The sequence below is a fragment of the Armigeres subalbatus genome, chromosome 1 (genome assembly GCF_024139115.2).
Source record: "Armigeres subalbatus isolate Guangzhou_Male chromosome 1, GZ_Asu_2, whole genome shotgun sequence".
In the NCBI taxonomy this organism is placed as follows: domain Eukaryota; kingdom Metazoa; phylum Arthropoda; class Insecta; order Diptera; family Culicidae; genus Armigeres; species Armigeres subalbatus.
Window position 1 is genome coordinate 233,557,567 of NC_085139.1, and position 19,641 is coordinate 233,577,207.

The 19,641-nt window shown below is 42.3% G+C and overlaps 1 protein-coding gene and 1 long non-coding RNA gene across 2 annotated transcripts; one reads left to right on the top strand and one right to left on the bottom strand.

Moving 5' to 3' along the window:
* Positions 1 to 8,617: 8,617 nt before the first annotated feature.
* On the bottom strand, positions 8,618 to 12,166 carry LOC134205878 (regulator of telomere elongation helicase 1 homolog). Its single transcript, XM_062681544.1, is given in 7 exon segments — positions 8,618 to 8,844; positions 8,907 to 9,869; positions 9,872 to 9,912; positions 9,914 to 10,803; positions 10,866 to 11,428; positions 11,431 to 11,548; positions 11,640 to 12,166. Coding segments are annotated over 7 exon segments (3,051 nt in total). The 5' UTR covers positions 12,042 to 12,166; the 3' UTR covers positions 8,618 to 8,770.
* A 5,895-nt stretch (positions 12,167 to 18,061) lies between these two features.
* Positions 18,062 to 18,496, top strand: LOC134211801 (uncharacterized). Its single transcript, XR_009979101.1, has 3 exons — positions 18,062 to 18,164; positions 18,236 to 18,293; positions 18,359 to 18,496. It is a non-coding gene; the product is annotated as an uncharacterized LOC134211801 (long non-coding RNA).
* The last annotated feature ends 1,145 nt before the right edge of the window (positions 18,497 to 19,641 follow it).

Sequence of the window (19,641 nt, forward strand, 5' to 3'; positions counted from 1 at the left end):
ATTTTCCTCCCATTCCTCGATCTGTCCTTATCTCGATGGTCATCCCTTCAATATCGAGATGTGGAGAGACGACTGTAATAGCAAAGTTGTGGAAAAGCTTCACCTCAGGGCTATGCTCTTTAACCCTTTCTTGTCCATGACTTTTTTCAAAGATTCTAACAATGAAGGATTCATCTTTGAGAAAAATGCTAGAACAAAAGTCATTTGGCATAGCTAAAATTAGTGGAAAACGAAAAAAAAAAGTTTTTGATTGTAAATCAATAGTTTAACTATTTGTACTCAAAATTGATTATATTTGCAGTCTAAAAGAACCATAAAGATGACGTGCCAAATATTGCTTTTTGTTGTTGAAACTTTAATATTAAACCGCATGATTTTTTTTTGAATTTACTCCTGAACACGTCCTATTAGGTTTACAGTCTACGATCAAAGAGACCGATTTATATTTTATTCTCCTTAAACAGACATCGGCTTTGTTCTTCGAACTTGCGTTACAGCAAAAGCGGTTCTGACTTCTTTTTGGTCATGGTCATGTTTGAAGATCAATATCTCAATTGCTAGCGATTAGAATGTTTTCATTTTTTGTCGTCAAGCCTAGAATATTTGAATTTTACCCCGATGAATGTTATTTGTATACAGTTTTATTTGGAGCTCCTCTATTCACTAAAGATACATCTCTACAGAATGAACCAATTTATGCAATAGCAATTTATGTAGGTGTAGAGCCGGTTACGATGACATCGATTACGTATTTTGGTATTGCTCGGAATCCGACGCCTCCAGAGAACAAGAGATCGAAGTATGCTGCGTTGGTGACAACACGCAATAATTTTTGCTCCCGTCATTTTTTTTCTTTGAAAAATTTACCTACTGAAACTGAATTTTAAGCAACTTACAATTAAGCGACACCGGAAGTGAAAGTGTTTTCTGGTTTGTGCAAAGAGATCTAATACTAGTGTGATGGAGCGATGAAGAAGGAATAACGGAAGCATGAAAGCAGCAGCGCCTCCTGCTCGTCGGATACCTTGCTTCAAATTAGGTGATCGGGTAATCGTCGGAACAAAGACGAGGACACTGCATTTTGTAAGGAAAATGTATAGGTACAAGCTCGAGAACAGCCAGCGAGCAGTTCAATGACGTGGGTGAAGCTATAGTGGCGGTGACTGCTAAGAAGAAATAGAAGAAGTCAAGAAATCGAAATATCGTGCTCATCCAGAGGGACGTCGATAAAATGACGAAATGGAGATTTGGTGAGGTTTTTCCGATATAATAATTGCTGATATTCGCGTACCTGAAAGTTGTAAATGCACTCCCACATATATTTATCAATAGAATAGTCGAAGAAACATGATTCAAATTCAAATGGACACAGCTCAAAAGCTGAACAAATATCTGTCTTTGTGTATGTATGATGTGCTACTTTCGATGAGGGAAATATTAGAAAATATTATTACGAGTTTTTTAGTGGAATGTTTTCACTTGTCATAAGACGAGTTAACTCTGTGTCCTTTAGTTTCACCACTTGATTGTACTCGATTGTATTGTACTTGATTCGATTCAGTCACTGTCTAGTACGAGAGACTGAAGATGTCCTGGTTGTTGGAATTTTATGACAAGGAAAAAAAAATCCTAGTTTGATACTATTACTTTAATTTACCAATAATGAAAACAGTTTATATTTTTTAGATTTGTGAGTTGTGTTGAAAAGGATGTGTGAATGGATTTGGATTAGATCGTAATTGAATTTGGTTTGAAAGTTTTCATCGATTTTAGATCTCCTTGACATAAATACTAAAAAAACTGAATTTGACAGGGGAGGGGTTTTCCATATATGATTCTTCTCTTCTCGTTTCAGAGAGCGAGCAATGGCGCTTAAACCTAGGCTTATTAGCCAGGGCAAGTCTAATACCTTGTCCCATCCCAGGAAGTTAAACATCTAGGAAAACGGAGTGACATAAATTTCTTAGCATGGTCACTCCCAACGTTTGAAAAAACTTATCATATCATTTGCTTATGATGATATTCCAAAACTAAATTCCCTACCAACCATCCAACTCCTTGACATCTATGAGGGCGTCGGTGAGTCGCTGGCCTCTCACTAAGTAGATGTCATATCATCATTTCCTTCCCTTCCCTAGTAACGGAGAAGATGGGCGTGGCCGGCAATGGTAGTTTTCATGCTTTATCATTTTGGACCTCCAATTGGGTTGCTATTAATTCCCAAATAGTAATCCATAAGCAGTTGGGGTAAGAAAGTTAAAGAATATACATGACAGCTATCAGTATGCAATCTACGAAATACTCCGTTACAACGCAACGCAACGCAACGCTCGGAATCCGACGCCTCCAGAGAGCAACTGTTGGATACTCTTGTGGCCCGAGGATACGCCATTTAGCATACATTAATTTGGCTCCATTTGTTGTTCTTTCAGTTTCGATGACTATACGCTTTAATAATTTATATTCTTCATTTCATTTATTTAGTCTACATCTAAACAGATAACACTGAATCAACAATTTGATGCCACAATACACGGTTCGAGGCCGCATCTCTCCATCCTCGAATACGCCCCACGCTCGCCAAGTCGTTCTGCACCTGGTCTGCCCATCTCGCTCGCTGCGCTCCACGTCGTCTCGTACCTGCCGGGTCGGAAGCGAACACCATCTTTGCAGGGTTGCTGCCCGGCATTCTTGCAACATGCCCTGCCCATCGTACCCTTCCGGCTTTAGCTACCTTCTGGATACTGGGTTCGCCGTAGAGCTGGGCGAGCTCATGGTACTCGAGTACTCCGAGTGCTTGCAAGTCCTCCTCGAGCATTGTCCATGTTTCATGTCCGTAGAAGACAACCGGTCTTATTAGCGTCTTGTACATGACACATTTGGTGCGGTGGCGAATCTTTTTTGACCGCAGTTTCTTCTGGAGCCCGTAGTAGGCCCGATTTCCACAGATGGTGCGCCTTCGTATTTCACGACTGACATTGTTATCGGCCGTTAGCAAGGATCCGAGGTAGACGAATTCCTCGACCACCTCGAAGGTATCCCCGTCTATCGTAACACCCCAACTAACAATTTTGGTGCTAAAAGCTCCAACTTCTAGCCTTTAGCTGTATAATATTTGAATAAAAGCAGCCAGTGCTGAATAAAAGAAAAGCCTTCGCAAATAATCCCTTGAACTTCAACTCGACTATTACCCAAATATCTATCAGCTAGTCAGTTTGTCCCCAATATATTCCATCTTTTATCGTTTATGCAGCTTTCATATAGTCATAAAACAACTCTGTCTGAATTAGCAACAAAGCTTATCGGTTAAGAGCTCATGTATGTAATTGCGTTGCTTGTTAGCAACTTTTCATATTACGGTGAGTAACATTCACAATGAAAACGTTTTCGCTGTTGTTATAGCACTAACAATATAGCGTAATGGCGTTATAAATGAACTAACGAAGCTTTTAGGCAACTTCTGTATCTTTGAAGCACAGACAAACAGACGTAACACTGAGGAAATTCCCATCGACCATGAGCTCAACGGTCGTTTTAAATTCTACTGCTTGCGAGTTTCACATCCAGGGGCGCGCGCATCGTATACCCTTGTATTTGACACCTGACACTAGCGCCTTCTGTTGACATTGTCGTACTAAACTTTGTTTCGTACAACATGCACGTTAGGTGGTGGTAAAATAGCTGGTCGATGGATTTTAAAACAAATTGTTCTAGCTGTTACGTCTGTTTGTCTGTGTTTGAAGATTACACAACGTTTAAGTAAACCTATATACTGCTTCTTTTAATAGCTTATCAGTATGGAACGTCAAAACCACAATGTTTACATTTGATTTTTGTTGCCGGAGCTGTGTATGAGCTATTGATTTCTGTAATGCAGCTATGAAAGTATTCACCTGCTCTTATAGCAACTGACAGAGCGCTGTCATTAATGCTAGCAGATAGTGTAAGAAAACAAGCCATTTAGAAGCGATATTGCTGTTGACGGCTACTGTTAAACGATTAGCAGCAGAGTAGCATCTATACGGATCGAGAAAATGTTGCCTAAAAGCAATTTCAGCGATTGATGATGCTCCGAATTTTACTCTCCTCTCAAATAATATTTAATCAAATTGAATTCAGTGGCTGTATAAAACTTATTTAACAAATTCAAAAAATCTGAATAAGCGCCATTGAAGCGAATTATATTACTAAATGGTTTAGTAAAGATTGAGAAAAAAATGTGTAATATGCTGTAAAGTAGTTGTGCAGGCACGTCAAAAACAGCTGAATAGATTCGCCAGATTTGCTGGTAAAAGCATTGAATAGAAGTTCTTGATCATATGTATAGCACACATATGCAGCTTGAAGCCGTATAGATGAGTTGAAATAACATTTACATTAACATTAAATGTTAGTTGGGAAGTAGGAATATCATATTCTTCCATATTACGATACTTCTTTCGCCTAAATAAACGTTTTGGATGAGTGGCCCATACTGCCCCGTATAGTTGGGATTCCTTGGGAACACACAGTGAAATCAATACATTTTCAAAAGTGCATTCCAACAATTTCCAAACGCATTTTTCGTCATTCATCGACGTAATATGAAACATAACATTCTGTAGTATAAGTCAACTACATTTGAATGAAGTTTTTTTTAGCTTTTCAGCGCTTTTCGGAACGATTTCCTTAGGTGGCCCATATTGCCCCGAACACCCCTAGTAATTCTTAACCGATTTTCTCGCAACAAGTTGCATTCGACGGGGAAGATACCCTAGTTGATCACTATTGAATATAGTCACGATCGGTCATTGCGTTCAAAAGTTATGAAGAAAATGGTGTGTTGAATCATATACGGTTGGTGCCTTACAGCATTTGCAAGAGCCGTATTATTAATTATTTATTCAGACTAAGGCCGAAGTGGCCTGTGCGGTGTATAAGAGTCTTCTCCATTAGGCTCGGTCCATGGCTACACGTCGCCAACCACGCAGTCTACGGAGGGTCCGCAAGTCATCTTCCACCTGATCGATCCACCTTGCCCGCTGCGCACCTCGCCTTCTTGTGCCCGTCGGATCGTTGTCGAGAACCATTTTCACCGGGTTACTGTTCGATATTCTGGCTACGTGCCCGGCCCACCGCAGTCGTCCGATTTTCGCGGTGTGAACGATGGATGGTTCTCCCAACAGCTGATGCAACTCGTGGTTCATTCGCCTCCTCCACGTACCGTCCGCCATCTGCACCCCACCATAGATGGTACGCAGCACTTTCCTTTCGAAAACTCCAAGTGCGCGTTGGTCCTCCACGAGCATCGTCCAAGTCTCGTGTCCGTAGAGGACTACCGGTCTAATGAGCGTTTTGTAGATTGTCAGTTTGGTATGGCGGCGAACTCTATTCGATTGCGGAGTCCAAAGTACGTACGATTTCCAGCCACTATGCGTCTCCGAATTTCTCTGCTGGTGTCATTTTCGGCAGTCACCAGTGAGCCCAAGTACACAAATTCTTCTACCACCTCGATTTCGTCACCACCGATGCAAACTCACATTGTCTTCTCTTGAACCTTTTCCTATCATGTACTTCGTCTTCGACGTGTTGATGACTAGTCCGATCCGCTTAGCTTCCCTCTTCAGTCTGATGTAGGCTTCCTCCATCTTCTCAAAGTTACGTGCCATAATATCTATGTCATCGGCGAAGCCAAATAGCTGGACGGACTTATTGAAAATTGTACCACTCGTGTTAATCCCTGCTCTTCGTATTACCCTTCCAAAGCGATGTTGAATAGCAGACACGAAAGACCATCACCTTGCCGTAACCCTCTGCGGGTTTCGAAGGGACTCGAGAATGCCCCTGAAACTCGAACTACGCACATCACCCGATCCATCGTCGCCTTGATCAACCGTGTCAGTTTATCCGGAAATCCGTGTTCGTGCATTAGCTGCCATAGCTGGTCCCGATCGATTGTATCATATGAGGCTTTAAAGTCGATGAATAGATGATGTGTGGACACGTTGTATTCGCGGCATTTCTGCAGTACTTGGCGAATGGCAAACACCTGGCCCGTGGTGGAGCGTTCGCCCATAAAACCCGCCTGGTACTGCCCCACGAACTCCCTTGCAGTTCGTGCTAGTCGACGGCATAACATTTGAAAGAGTACCTTGTAGGCGGCGTTCAGTAATGTGATTGCGCGGTAGTTGCTACAATCCAGCTTATCGCCCTTTTGTAGATGGGACACACGACACCTTCCATCCACTCCTGCGCCAAAACTTCCTCCTCCCAAATCTTGGTAATGACCCAGTGCAGCGCTCTAGCCAGTGCCTCACCACCGTGTTTAAATAGCTTTCCTGGTAGTTGGTCAACCCCAGGGGCTTTGTTGTTCTTCAGCCGGCCAATCTCCTCCTGGATTTCCTGGAGATCCGGAGCCGGTACAATTATGTCCTGCGCGCGTTCTCCCAGGTCCATCACCATAACGCCATCTTCGTCTGCCACATCGCCATTCAGGTGTTCTTCGTAGTGCTGCCGCCACTTTTGGATCACCTCACGCTCGTTCGTAAGAAGGTTCCCGTTTATGTCCTTACACATATCAGGCTCTGGCACGTGGCCCTTACGTGAACGGTTTATCTTCTCATAGAACTTTTGTGTGTTATTAGCGCGGTACAGTTGCTCCGTCTCTTCACGGTCTCGATCTTCCTGCTGGCGCTTTTTCGTCCGGAAAATCGAGTTTTGTCTGTTCCGCGCCTGTTTATATCGTGCCTCGTTCGCCCTCGTGCGGTGTTGCAGCAATCTCGCTCATGCTGCATTCTTCTCTTCCACTAACTGCTCACATTCGCCGTCATACCAGTCGTTTCTCTGATCCAAGGGCACCGTGCCAAGTGCAGCGGTTGCTGTGCTACCAATGGCGGATCGAATATCTCTCCAGCCATCTTCAAGAGACGCTGCGCCTAGCTGCTCTTCCGTTGGAAGTGCCACTTCCAGCTGCTGCGCGTATTCTTGGGCTAGTCTACGTCTTGTAGCCGCTCAATGTTAATCCGCGGCGTCCGACTTCGACGCGTGTTGTACACCGTCGAAAGTTTTGAGCGCAGGCATACTGCAACGAGGTAGTGGTTGGATTCAATGGGAAAGAAGGTGCTTCGGACTACCATTCCGCGGGAGGCTGCGAAGTTTATGCATCGTTGGCCGTTGTCATTCGATACGGTGTGCAGACTATCCGGTCCGATGACCGGTCTATACATTTCCTCCCTTCCTACCTGTACGTTCATGTCACCGATGACGATTTTGACGTCCCGCAGTGGGCATCCATCGTATGCTCCAGCTGTGCGTAGAACGCTTCTTTCTCGTCGTCGGGTCTCCCTTCGTGTGAACAGTGCACGTTTATGATGCTATAGTTGAAGAAACGGTCTTTAATCCTCAGCTTGCACATCCTTGCGTTGATTGGCTGCTACACAATCACGCGTTGGCGCATCTTATCCAGCACTTTGAAGCCGGTTCCCAGCTCGTTGGTGGTGCCACAGCTTTGGTAGAAGGTAGCCGCTCGATGCCCGTTTTTCCACAATTTCTGTCCTGTCCAGCTAATCTCCTGCAGCGCCACGACGTCGAAGTTGCGGGGATGTAATTCATCGTAGATCCTCCTGTCGCAACATGCGAAACCTAGCGACTTGCAATTCCATGTTGAATGTTGCAAGAGCCGTAATGTAGGCAATTATTTATGATGTGTATCTCACTAATGTGAAATCAAGGGATTGAATCGAGAAAGGCATCGTCACCGCTAGGTGGATTAATCTGGGGTTTTTATTTTTCATTAATTAATACGCATTTGCACCATTCTTGGATTTTTTTTTAAATTTTGGATTTTTTTTCCAAGGGTGATCCTTGGGAAAAAAACAATGATTTTTCAATAGTTCAATAATAAAAAAAAGATAAAAAGAAACATCTGAAAATTTTGTATGGGTTGTCACACTTCAGCAAATCCCCTTCCCCCTCTTAGCGTTACGTAATTTATAGATGTCCCCAAATGCAACGTCCGATCGGGCCAATTTTTAATAGCAAACAATGGGATTGCATTCCTCGTCGAATGCAACTTGTTGCAAGCAAATCGGGTAATGCTAGGTTCCAAAAAGGGTGCCTACAAAGTTTGTGCATATACAAACACACACATACAGACATCACCTCGGTTCGTACAACTGAGTCGATCGGTATATTACACTATGGGTCTCCGGGCGTTCTACCAAAAGTTGTTTTTTGAGTAATCGAGTAATTGAGTTGTACGAGAAAGGCAATAAACTTCCAAATATTTATTTCAGAACCTTTTCCGCATCTTACCTACATCAGTCAGATTTTAATTACCTTATTGCCATTTTCTTCACCTCCGCTTAATTCTTAAGCGATGCTTACCCATACGCTTAAACATGATGTAAGGCCTAAGCGGTGAAGAAATCGACCCTTAGTCTATAATCTATTATAATCATTTAAGAATCATATTCCTATTCTGTGCTGAAGGATTTGTAAAAGTTAACACCCTAGTTTTTTTTTTCTTTATATTTTCAAACGATCTGTTTTATACCCTCTTGTGATGGAAAAAATGTGAACACACTTACTATTAGATCTTTGGGAAGTTCATCGGTTGAAATAAGCTAACTACGCTGTGTTTAAAAACTTAACATTAAAGTATCAATTATTTATTTATATACTGCAAAGCACAGCAGCTTTTTCATCATTTAAATGACAAATAAACTGTAAGTCTTCCAATCTGGTCAATATCACAAACAATAGCGTAACAAATCCTTATCCCATACACAGATCATCGACCACAAACCTCTATGATCTTGGAGTCAAATCTTGCTTCGTGATCACCTTTGACGAATCGTCTCATGGCTGTAAAAAGGCAAGTAATTAAAAAGTATGTTTTGAACACTGAATACACGAGAATGTCATACCTCTCAGCAAATAATATAACTCCGGGCGATCAAATGCCACCAACAATCCTTTCATCAAGCATTCAAAATCCCGCTCCTTATTATAGAGGGTTAGCGTTTTAAGAAATGCCTGATATTTGCTCATTGGAACGGAAGATTTTATCACCTTGATAAGTTCGATACGATCCTCGGGGGCCTGCCGAGAGGGATCGTCACCGATCGTATTACTCTTCTCGTTATCGTCGTCATCGCTACTCAGATTATTAATTTGCTGGGGAATGAGAACCACTTTCCGCTTCTTTTGACTGGTGAAAGATGATTGGCTAAATTCGGTAGCCGATAACGATGAACCATCGGAAGATCGCTCCCGCTTGTGGATAGTGACCAGTGAACTTTGCGAGGAACTTGGCGTGGAGTACGTTGACATGTCGTTGAAATCGATTGTACTGACTTGCGTGTTCAACCGACTAAGGAAGTTTTGGGGCCTTTTGGAGTCATGATTTTGTCCATGCTTCTGTGCATAGTCGGAAATTTTAAAGCTCGTTCCTACTTGGTTCGAATTTTCGATCCGGACGAAATTATTCCGTATATCATCGAGTTTTTGTTTGGTATCCCTATTGACCATTAGGGCGCCAGGAATGGTGCTTTCTGAAAGTGGGATTGGTTCTTGTATTAACGGCACTATGTTGCGGGAGAGCTTTGCTTGGGGAAGTGTTCTTTCGGCGTTGCGAAAAAATCGAGACAATTCACCAATGATCGGCCCAAAGTTCATATTCTGGCTTTGACTCGAGTTCAAGTGTCGCTGAATCCATGACGAAAGTTGTGACTTTTGACGATGGTTGTTAAAGCGATTGTCGCACAGTAAAATGGCACCGTAGTCGTTTTTGTGCCGAATTACTCGACCAATGGCTTGGTTTACTGCTCGCGCTGCTTCAAGAGATTACCATTCATGGCCGGATATGATTTCGTTTTCCTTGGTTCGGACTCTTGGAGATACATTCTTTTCAATATTACTCGGGCATCCGAGTGGAAATTGCAAACCGGTGATGATTACTGCCCGACCGTTCATGTCCGCGAAATCCAACCCTTCGGATACTTTTCCTCGGCAAACGGCCATGAAAACCGCACCTTTTCCGTCGGGATCGTTTATTCGCTGGTAGTACTCAGTCATCGTATTCAGAAATTGTGCCTTCCCCCGAGGTTCGACAAAGATGGGTTTCGTTCGACTGATTTGGGCCCAAATTCCTGTCTCTTGCCATGACTCTTGACACTTGTTCAATAATGGATACGAAGGAAAGAAAACTAGCAATCCTCCTGGTATGATTGGACAAAAAGACAGTATCGTTCGACCTAAACTTGAAATGTATTTCGGGTTATCCCGATTGCCGTAACTAGAATTTAAACTTTCCTTATCCGGCCCTTGTCCCACAATCTTGACGCATACCTGACTGCCATCAATAATGTGTGGATTCTCCAACCTTACCGCAATAGGAATGTCCAACTCACTAATCAACGGTTTCAGGGGAGCCAAAGTACCGCTGGTCAGAATGATACTCCTAGCGTTCCTTCCAAGTAACTGCCTCATTCCGAATCCTGGATTGAAGCACCAAAAGCTGATAACCTTCGCATTGGCTTTTACCGATGGAACCAACTGCTTGGTTGCAGTCCATCCATCCGCCTGCTTTACATTGCCTTTGATCTTTTTCTGCTCTTCAAACTCAATGTGCACCTTGTAGCATCTGTCGATCAATTCCCGGTACTGCGGACCACTACCGGCGAAACAGATTGAAAGCGCTTCCGCCAGAATCTGCAATCCACCGCCACGCCGCACAAAGTTATTCTTCTCCGTTATGGTAGCAATATACTGGATAATATTCTCCAGCAGTTGAGCAACGACATGATAATTACCTTCTTTGATCTTAAAAGAAAAACAAAGGCTTAGATAAATAATCAAAAATTACATTCAATACAAATACTCACGTTGGCCTTGTCGAATATTTCGAAAATATAAGTGCCCGTGAACGTGCTCCCACCCTGAGAAAACATAATCGGAATCTCGTCCACCGTTTTTTCCAATTGCAGAATCATTTCTTTCAGTAGGGCCAAATCATCGATGGTGAAATCTTTCTTCGTTTCGTCATCATCTGGAATAGCCACCGAGTGGTCCATCACCTTCATAATCGACGTAATATCATCGATGCACAGCGCTATGTCCGTCGATCGAATTTGCATCGACGCCGATTCTTCGCACATCTTCTCCACATTGTGAGCCTCGTCCATGTTGATGATCGTGTTCGATAGCTCCAAATTGTTCGCCTTGCGCACCATCGGGTCTAGCAAATAATTATACGGCATGAAGAGGATATCCACGCTCTCGATCATCTCCTTGGATAGGAAGAAGGGACATGCTCGCACCTTCGTTCCAACCCGCACCAAATCCGCGATATCCATGATGGCATTTTCCACCACCTCCGGTCGCTCCTTGCAGCTTTCTACTCGACTGTAGAACGAACACGTCCGCGTTTGAATCTTGACCTTACATATGTGTTTGACGAATTAGTCTCCTCTTTGGAAACTTCCGGATGAATACAGAGCTGATCACGCGATCCTAAAATTACTCCTTTCATGAAACTGTAGCTCGTATTTTTCATCTCCTGCATTACCTGTATAAATTGATTATTATAGAATAAATATTTCAAAATTGTCCTAGTATTCTTGAATTTCGTTTTTGTACATCAAGAAACAAAAAAATACCTGTGTCAGTTGTGAATGCGTTCGCGATGCGTACACTATCTTCGGTACACCCCATTTCGCCCCCTCGGAGCCACTTCCTTCATTCAGCTTGTCCAGCAGTTGTTCCATTTCCGATCCACCACCACCCACATCGCCAATCTTCTTTCGCTTTACCAATTCGAACTCCTTCATATCGGTAATGTTTGTGCGCATATTGGCCTGCACTTGGGCCTTCTTGTGCAAAACCCAGGCCAGTGAGGAGCACAGAAGACTGAGCGTTTTTCCCGTGCCGGTCGGTGATTCTAGTACGCCGTTGGTTCCGTTTTGCAGGCATTCGATCACCCGGTCCATGTAATCTCGCTGAACCTGGTACGGTTCGAACGGAAAGTTAACCGTAATACCATTAATTTGATATTCCGGCATTGCGGCGTTTAATACACACTCCGCGGAACCGGTGCTTTATGCTACGCGCGGAAAAACAGGAAAAACCATGAAAATTACAAAGTTTTCACACGACGCGAAAGGCGCGCAACAATGAATAATAAAGAAAATTTTTAATGCATTTGACAGTTCTTTTAAAAATACTTTTCATGGGGGGTGTGAATCCAGCACTCATGAAAAAACGAGCGAGCGCAACGACCGAACACAAATGTCATCACAACACAAACACAATACCCGGATAAAAAAGTACCATTGGTTCAATAGTGTGACCAATTGAATTACCATATGCTGTACGGTTTTCCCGTTACATTCGGATATGGATAAATACTTGGATGTAATGCGTATCGGTGTAAATCCGGCCATATTGTCAGGCTCGATACAACACTGAAGCTGACAATATGGCGCCCCTAACCCGGAATCCCAAGGTGTCAGGCGACCCGTGCCGAGGGGATGAATGACATAAGGGGGTGAAACAATTAGCCAGGTCGTTAACGGAGCCTGTGGAGGTTCCACAGAATGAAGGCTGCTTCGGCGGCAAGCGGGTGACAGTGGGTGGTACCCATACACCCTAAAGTGATGCACATGTGGTGCAAGCTTCACGGAAGCTTTAGGATACCCATTAATGGGTATTTTCTCACCATTTTCAAACAAAAGCGGCATAACTCATTTAATGGGTAAATCGCGTTTATCCATTAATGAGTACATGCACTGAACTTCATAAAATGGGTAAATTTTCCACTTGGTTGAAAATTAGGAAATGGGTCAAAAAATCCCATTTATTGTAAATGGAAACATTGAGGTTATGATCATAATGATAATAGAAACAAAATAGTGGAATGTTAATTAAAATACATTTTATTGCAATTTCCCCTATTTGTTTAATACCCAACACAACACTTCATTCAAAGGAAGCTATTTGAAAATAACCACTGCAGCCAGCGGCTGTTCCAATTTCAGCATTTATTTCATCGGGATCCTAGTCTTGTTGTTCACTGGAAGCCGAGGATGGTAGCTTTATTGAACAGAGTGCATCAGGAAGTGCACCATTTTCTAGCAGTAGTGAAGATGCACCTGCGTTCTCGCCTGCGTTCACCCACAACCGAGTATCTGCAATGTTTTGAAGTATGGATAAACAGCAGGCAAGCGAAATTTCCGGAAGTTGCTGGTCCTTCAGCTGCAGCTGAGGAATCATAATAAAACTGCATCTACGGGAATTGATTTCCAACACGCGCAGCGATGAATCCTGTAAATATACCTCTTATGATAAGCACCGATAAATAAATGCATAAGAGATTCTATAACTTACCAGTTTTTGGTTTTGATTTCTGCAATCATGATTTTTTTTCCTAACTGATATGGTTAATATTTACCCATTATTTCTCGCTTAACTTTTCAAAAGGACCTAAGTAACATTTTTTTCATGAATTAATTTGAGTACTGCAATCAAAAGCTTTCATGTTTTTCTGTTGATTACGCTATTCAAATTAATTCATGAAAAAATGTTACTTAGGTCCTTATGAAAAGTTAAGCGAGATTTCTCCCAGAATCAAAACTCTGACATTGGCAAAAATACCCTTTTTTGTTTACGAAAAATTTACCCGTTTTCTGACATCTCAGTATTCATTTAAAAAATGGGTACTTGATGCCCATTTAATGGGTACTTTCAAATGTCCGTGTTGGGTGCAAGCGAATGGGAGTTGAGGGTATTATGGGCCAAACACAATTGATACATTTGCGTGCGTTTTGACAGTTTTCCCATGGGAAAACTGTCAATACGCACGCAAACGTATCAATTGTGTTTGGCCCATTACTCATAATATCCCCACAGAGTGAGAGACCGAGTGTATGGGTGAGCACACAAGTAAGACTCGCATGGTACGCATGGTCGGTAGTGTTAGAATGACTGAAGTCTGGTGAGGCCTGGCAGGAATGTCGGGGGCAGATACTTCTGCGGCACCTCAGAATTAGGGGACACGAAAGTCTCGCTATGCCTGGCAGGAGTGCAACGGAGTGGCACCTGGCAGGAGTGTCGGGGGGTTGATGCTTCTGCGGCACCTCAGAAATAGGAGACATAAAAAAGGGTCTGTCTCGTAGCTGAGGTAGGAGTGGCATAGGAGTCATCAACCTAGGGTCGCCTCCGGCTTGGTAGACAAATGGTGCCACCCTGTTGCAGGACGGGGTGACCACCATACTGAACGAGGACTACCTGTGTTGTGAGGGGGCAGCATGAGGTACCCCCTGCAGGTTACCCGTAGCTTCCCTTGTTGAAACTCGAGCAACATAGGCAGGAGAGTGTTGGGGCACATGTGGTGCCAGTGTGTCGTGTGCAAATGTGTTGCATGGGGAGTGCAGGAAAGTTGAGGCGCATACGTGCACTTGTGTACGTCATGTAGGGGGCGCAATGCCCAAAAGTCATCCTCCGAAGTATTGCTTAATTGCGGGCCGCGGGAATGACTGGAGAGGAAGGAGTTGGTTTTAGTGGGTTGGGAGTGGTGATCCCACCCCACACTACCTGGGTTCGCCTCCCCAGGTGTCTGGTTGCAGATTTCCATTACCTATGTTAAAAAAAAAGCTTTACGGTTAACACCGTTAACAGTATTTTGTGCTCGATAATGGCCGACTAGTAAGTTACTTTTTGAAATTCGAGAGGTATACACATATTATATTACACTGCTAAAAATTACTATACACATCAAAAAAATCAATATTTGTTTGCAAATGTAACGACACATAAGGGCCGATGCCCACGTAGCGTCTTTTCAACGCTGCGTGCACACGGCGCTAAAAGGACGCATGTGTGCATCGGGAAAAAGCGGTAACGCAGCGTCGCCGCACCGATGCACACCTGCGTTTTTTCGTGTACGCAGCGTTGAAAAAACGCTACGTGGGCATCGGCCCTAAGAGCAGATGCCCACGTAGCGTCATTTAAACGCAGAGTGCACGTGGCGTCAAAAAGACGCAGGTGTGCACCGGGAAAAAGCGTCACCACGCCGATGCACACCAGCGTTATTTTAACGCTGCGTGCACGTGGCGTTGAAAAACCGCTACGTGGGCATCGGCCCTAAAACGATCCGAAAGCATCTGTTATACATTTTATATCGGCTTTATAATATACAAAATGATACAGTTAACCTTAACCCTTTTGTTACCGACAAAAAAACACCCATCAACTAAAAATTAAAAAAAAAATAGCGATATAATGAAAACTAAACAATTCAAGGGGAAGGTCAATTTTTTAATTGTTTTGGGTACCGTCAACTTAGTACACTGGAACCATAAAACCAGTACTAATTTGTTCGGACCCCAGCATCTTGATAATTATATCTATGATGTTACCATCAACCAGTAATGTAAATTCAGGAGAAGATGTGTTTTATGAGGCACAGACTGTCAGGAGAAGGAATCAGCCCAACTGATGGCAAAGTAGAAGCAGTAAAATCTTTTCGGGAACCACGTTCTACCGAAGAACTGCGTATAGTTTTTTTTAGGACTCGTCAATTATCTGGATAAGTATATTCTCGATTTGGCAACACTTACAACACCACTTCGTGCACGAATTGTTACGCAAAGATACACTGACAAAAATCTAGTCATATTTATTATGTGTGGAACACATAAATTTTGACTATAGCATTTCCCACATAATGGCTATGTGAATTCGCATAGCATACCTGAGCAACACAAGACGGTGTGCCTGATACACGGTAAAAAAACGGACCCAACCATGCTTTCGCTCATCTATAGATTCTACTATCTATAGATCAAAGCGTTTTTAACGTAGAATTACGTCCTTCGGTAAGATAGGGGGGTTATTCCAAAGTTTCAAATTTGGGACTGTCACGAAAAGAGTAAGTAAGAGCCAGTAACTCAGCCTTTTTTTGACGGATTCTGGAGATTTTGGAATGAACCGATCAGTTAACTCTTTAAGATTTCATACAAATTTTGTGAACAATTGAGCATTTAATTATTGAAAATCCAATTTCGATAAGTAGTGTTCAAATTTCACTTTTATCACCTTTTAAAGTAAATTGTCTACATTTCCGCTATATCCATCCGCAATGAACATGCACAAAATAATTAAATTTCACATCCACTATCGAACTATGAGCAATTCTACGTTCAATTTGCGGTCGTGTCTTTAATACAACTTTTTTTTATCTTTATTTGTGTTTTTTTGAGTTTTATATTAGGTTCAACACAACGAAAGCGGTATTGATCACACCATCAAATCTAGGGTATTATTCACCATTGGACAAAACTATTCTTATCGCCGAAACGAGCCATGCAGGGCGGTTTTTATACAGGAGAGGGATGAAAAGAAGCGTGTCATTTGCTACATCAGCAAAGGATGGTGACGGGAGGCTACTGACTGATACTTCTGCCAACAGCTGTATCTCTCTTTATTCAACAACAGGTATATACAAGCATCAACAACAATATTCCTTTTTTTATTTATTACCAGACTAAGGCCGGAGTGGCCTGTGCAATACATAAGGGTGCGGCCAGAGTAGGCGCGAAAAGCGAAGCGAAGCGAAGCGCCCATACGATTTGACAGCTCCTTATTATTGATTGTTATTATTATACAACGCAGTGTGCGAAGGGTCCGCAAATCGCCTTCCACCTGATCGATCCACCTTGCTCGCTGTGCACCTCGCCTTCTTGTTCTCGTCGGATCGTTGTCGAGAACCATTTTCACCGGATTACTGTCCGACATTCTGGCTACGTGCCCGGCCCACCGCAGTCTTCCGATTTTCTCGGTGTGGTTCGGTGGATGGTTCTCCCAACAGCTGATGCAACTCGTGGTTCATTCGCCTCCTCCACGTACCGTCCGCCATCTGCACCCCACCATAGATGGTACGCAACACTTTCCTTTCGAAAACTCCCAGTGCGCGTTGGTCATCCGGCGGCGAACTCTATTCGATCGGAGCGTCTTGCGGAGTCCAAAGTACGTACGATTTCCAGCCACTATGCGTCGCCGAATTTCTCTGCTGGTATCGTTATCGGCGGTCACCAGTGAGCCTAAGTACACGAATTCTTCAAACAACTCGATTTCGTCACTAGCGATAGAAACTCGTGGTGGGTGGCTTACATTGACCTCTCTTGAGTCTTTTCCTATCATGTACTTCGTCTTCGACGTGTTGATGACTAGACTAGAATCCGTTTAGCTTCACTTTTCAGTCTGATGTAGGCTTCCTTCATCCTCTCAAAGTTACGTGCCATGATATCAATGTCGTCGGCGAAACCAAATAACTGGACGGACTTCGTGAAAATCGTACCACTCGTGTCAATCCGTGCCCTTTGTATTACTCCCTCCAAAGCGATGTTGAATAGCAGACACGGAAGACCATCACCTCGCCGTAACCCTCTACGCGTTTCGAAGGGACTCGAGAATGCCCCTGAAACTCTAACTACGGACATCACCCAATCCATCGTCGCCTTGATCAACCGTATCAGTTTATCCGGAAATCCGTTTTCGTGCATTAGCTGCTATAGCTGGTCCCGATCGATTGTATCATATGCGGCTTTCACCTGAATTTTCTGAAGCATTTGCAGCTACGTGTGCACGTAAAATGTACCTGAAAATTCAGGTGGAAACAACCCCGCATAGTAAAAAACCCTTCACTGTATTGTTACAACATTAAACTGTGTTTAATTCATATCGTTAATATTTGTGATACCGGTATTTTAGAATGGCACTATAAATGTCTGTCTAGCATCTACTTCATATAAACGTAAACCCAGTTTACCATTTACAGTCAATGTAAGGTATGAGATTATATAGCATTTTCTGATGTTCCAAAATCCATACGAATTTCAGTGGCAAACTATAGTATCCTATATGTGACATATATAACATAATGTTAACGTTTCAATATATGTTCCACACAAGGTTTCATATCGTTTCAGTTGAAAACAAATTTCATCATACCACGCAAACAATCACACACATTTTATAGTTTAACATCTGAAGAAATTTAACTGTTAAAGTTATGTTTCGGTGGTATTCGTGCAAGTAAACTTTGCATCGCTTTATTCTGGAAAACAAAAAAAAATCCTGCTGAGGAAGAGCTGACTTATTGACTGAGCTAAAATGCGAGTTTAAAGGTAATTATCGTATAAAAACTTTAGAAAAAAGTGAAATTAGCTTACACCTAATTCTTGTTTTCATATTTCAGGTAAAGATGCTGAAATTTACCGCGCACCGGAGACACACCGGAGTTTTCTTCATGAGCAGTGAGTAGCTACAATTATGTTTCGCGTAACTTTAAGCATTGTTTTTTTTTTTAATTTATTTCTAGAAAATGATCCTATCCATAATGCTGTCATTCCTGAATAAAAATCATATGAGCTGCAAATCTTCAGTTGCTTCCATCGCTTTGCCAGGAGATATTATATTCGTATATGAACGGATGAGTCCGCCGGAGTCCGCATGAATACCTTTTCCCAATCAATCTTCCACAGGACGAATGTTAAACTTGTTTCCAAAAATAATTAATTTATGTTCAAATAAACGATGTTATAAAGACTAAACTCTTGATATTGTTCGGTTCTTGTTTTGTTTTTTTTTCAATTTATCTGATCTGGAAGGGGAATAATCTGCTCGACCCTTGTATATACTAACTATGCATAACAAATAAGTCATATGGTTCGAGTTTCAAAAAATGAATTGTATCTCAACCATTTGTCAAAGAATGAGGCGAAAATTTTGTTCGCGAAAATGGTCATTTTTAACAACCCGTTACCCATATTGTCATTCGGCTAATAACCATTTCATATGATGTCAAAACCATTAATGGTAGTGTGGACTTATAGTTGCGAACGACGTTTTGTGGCAATGCTGAGATGTATTTACCTGGGTGCTGCGGATAGAGCTGCTTTTCTGCGCTCAAGCGAGAAGAGGGATATTTTGAAATTACTCCCGTAAACAAAATTATTTTGCAGTTACTTGCCTGTCAAATATTTCCCGCTCTTCGAATTTCTCTTTCCATGCTGCATGAGGGCGTACAAATGCGCTAGACTCTACATGACTTTACGATTGCTTACATACATTCATGCTCCAATCAGCTGCTGAATCTCATGAAACTTCGTAACGAGTGCTTTTTAGTTGCATTCCTACTAATTTTCCATTCGAAATATAATGTGAAAATGTTAATTACAAAGAATCCAAAAATCAAACAAAGTTTATTTTCATTTCTGCCCTAAATAATAACAATACTTCTTAATATTATATCAGAAACGAACATAACCACAATCTTCAATGTTTGGCTCCGGCACAATAGAAATTTTTGGCTTCAGTTTGACAACCAAATCGATTCTATTCGCACCACCCAGGTATTTACTAATGGTTATGGAAATTAATGGTGAAGGTCCATGTACGGTTCAGATTTATGCGGGACGTTTAGAATATTTGGAGTGAAGGAATGAAGAAAATCTATCCCGCCGTTTTCGAGTTATGCGGACCATTTAATTTTTATTATATAGAAGATATTTTGCTAAAGCGCATTTTGTAGTGATCATAAGGTTTTTATCGCTGTGTGGCTAAATGTCCATGAAGGGAAAATCCATACGATTTGAAAGTTCT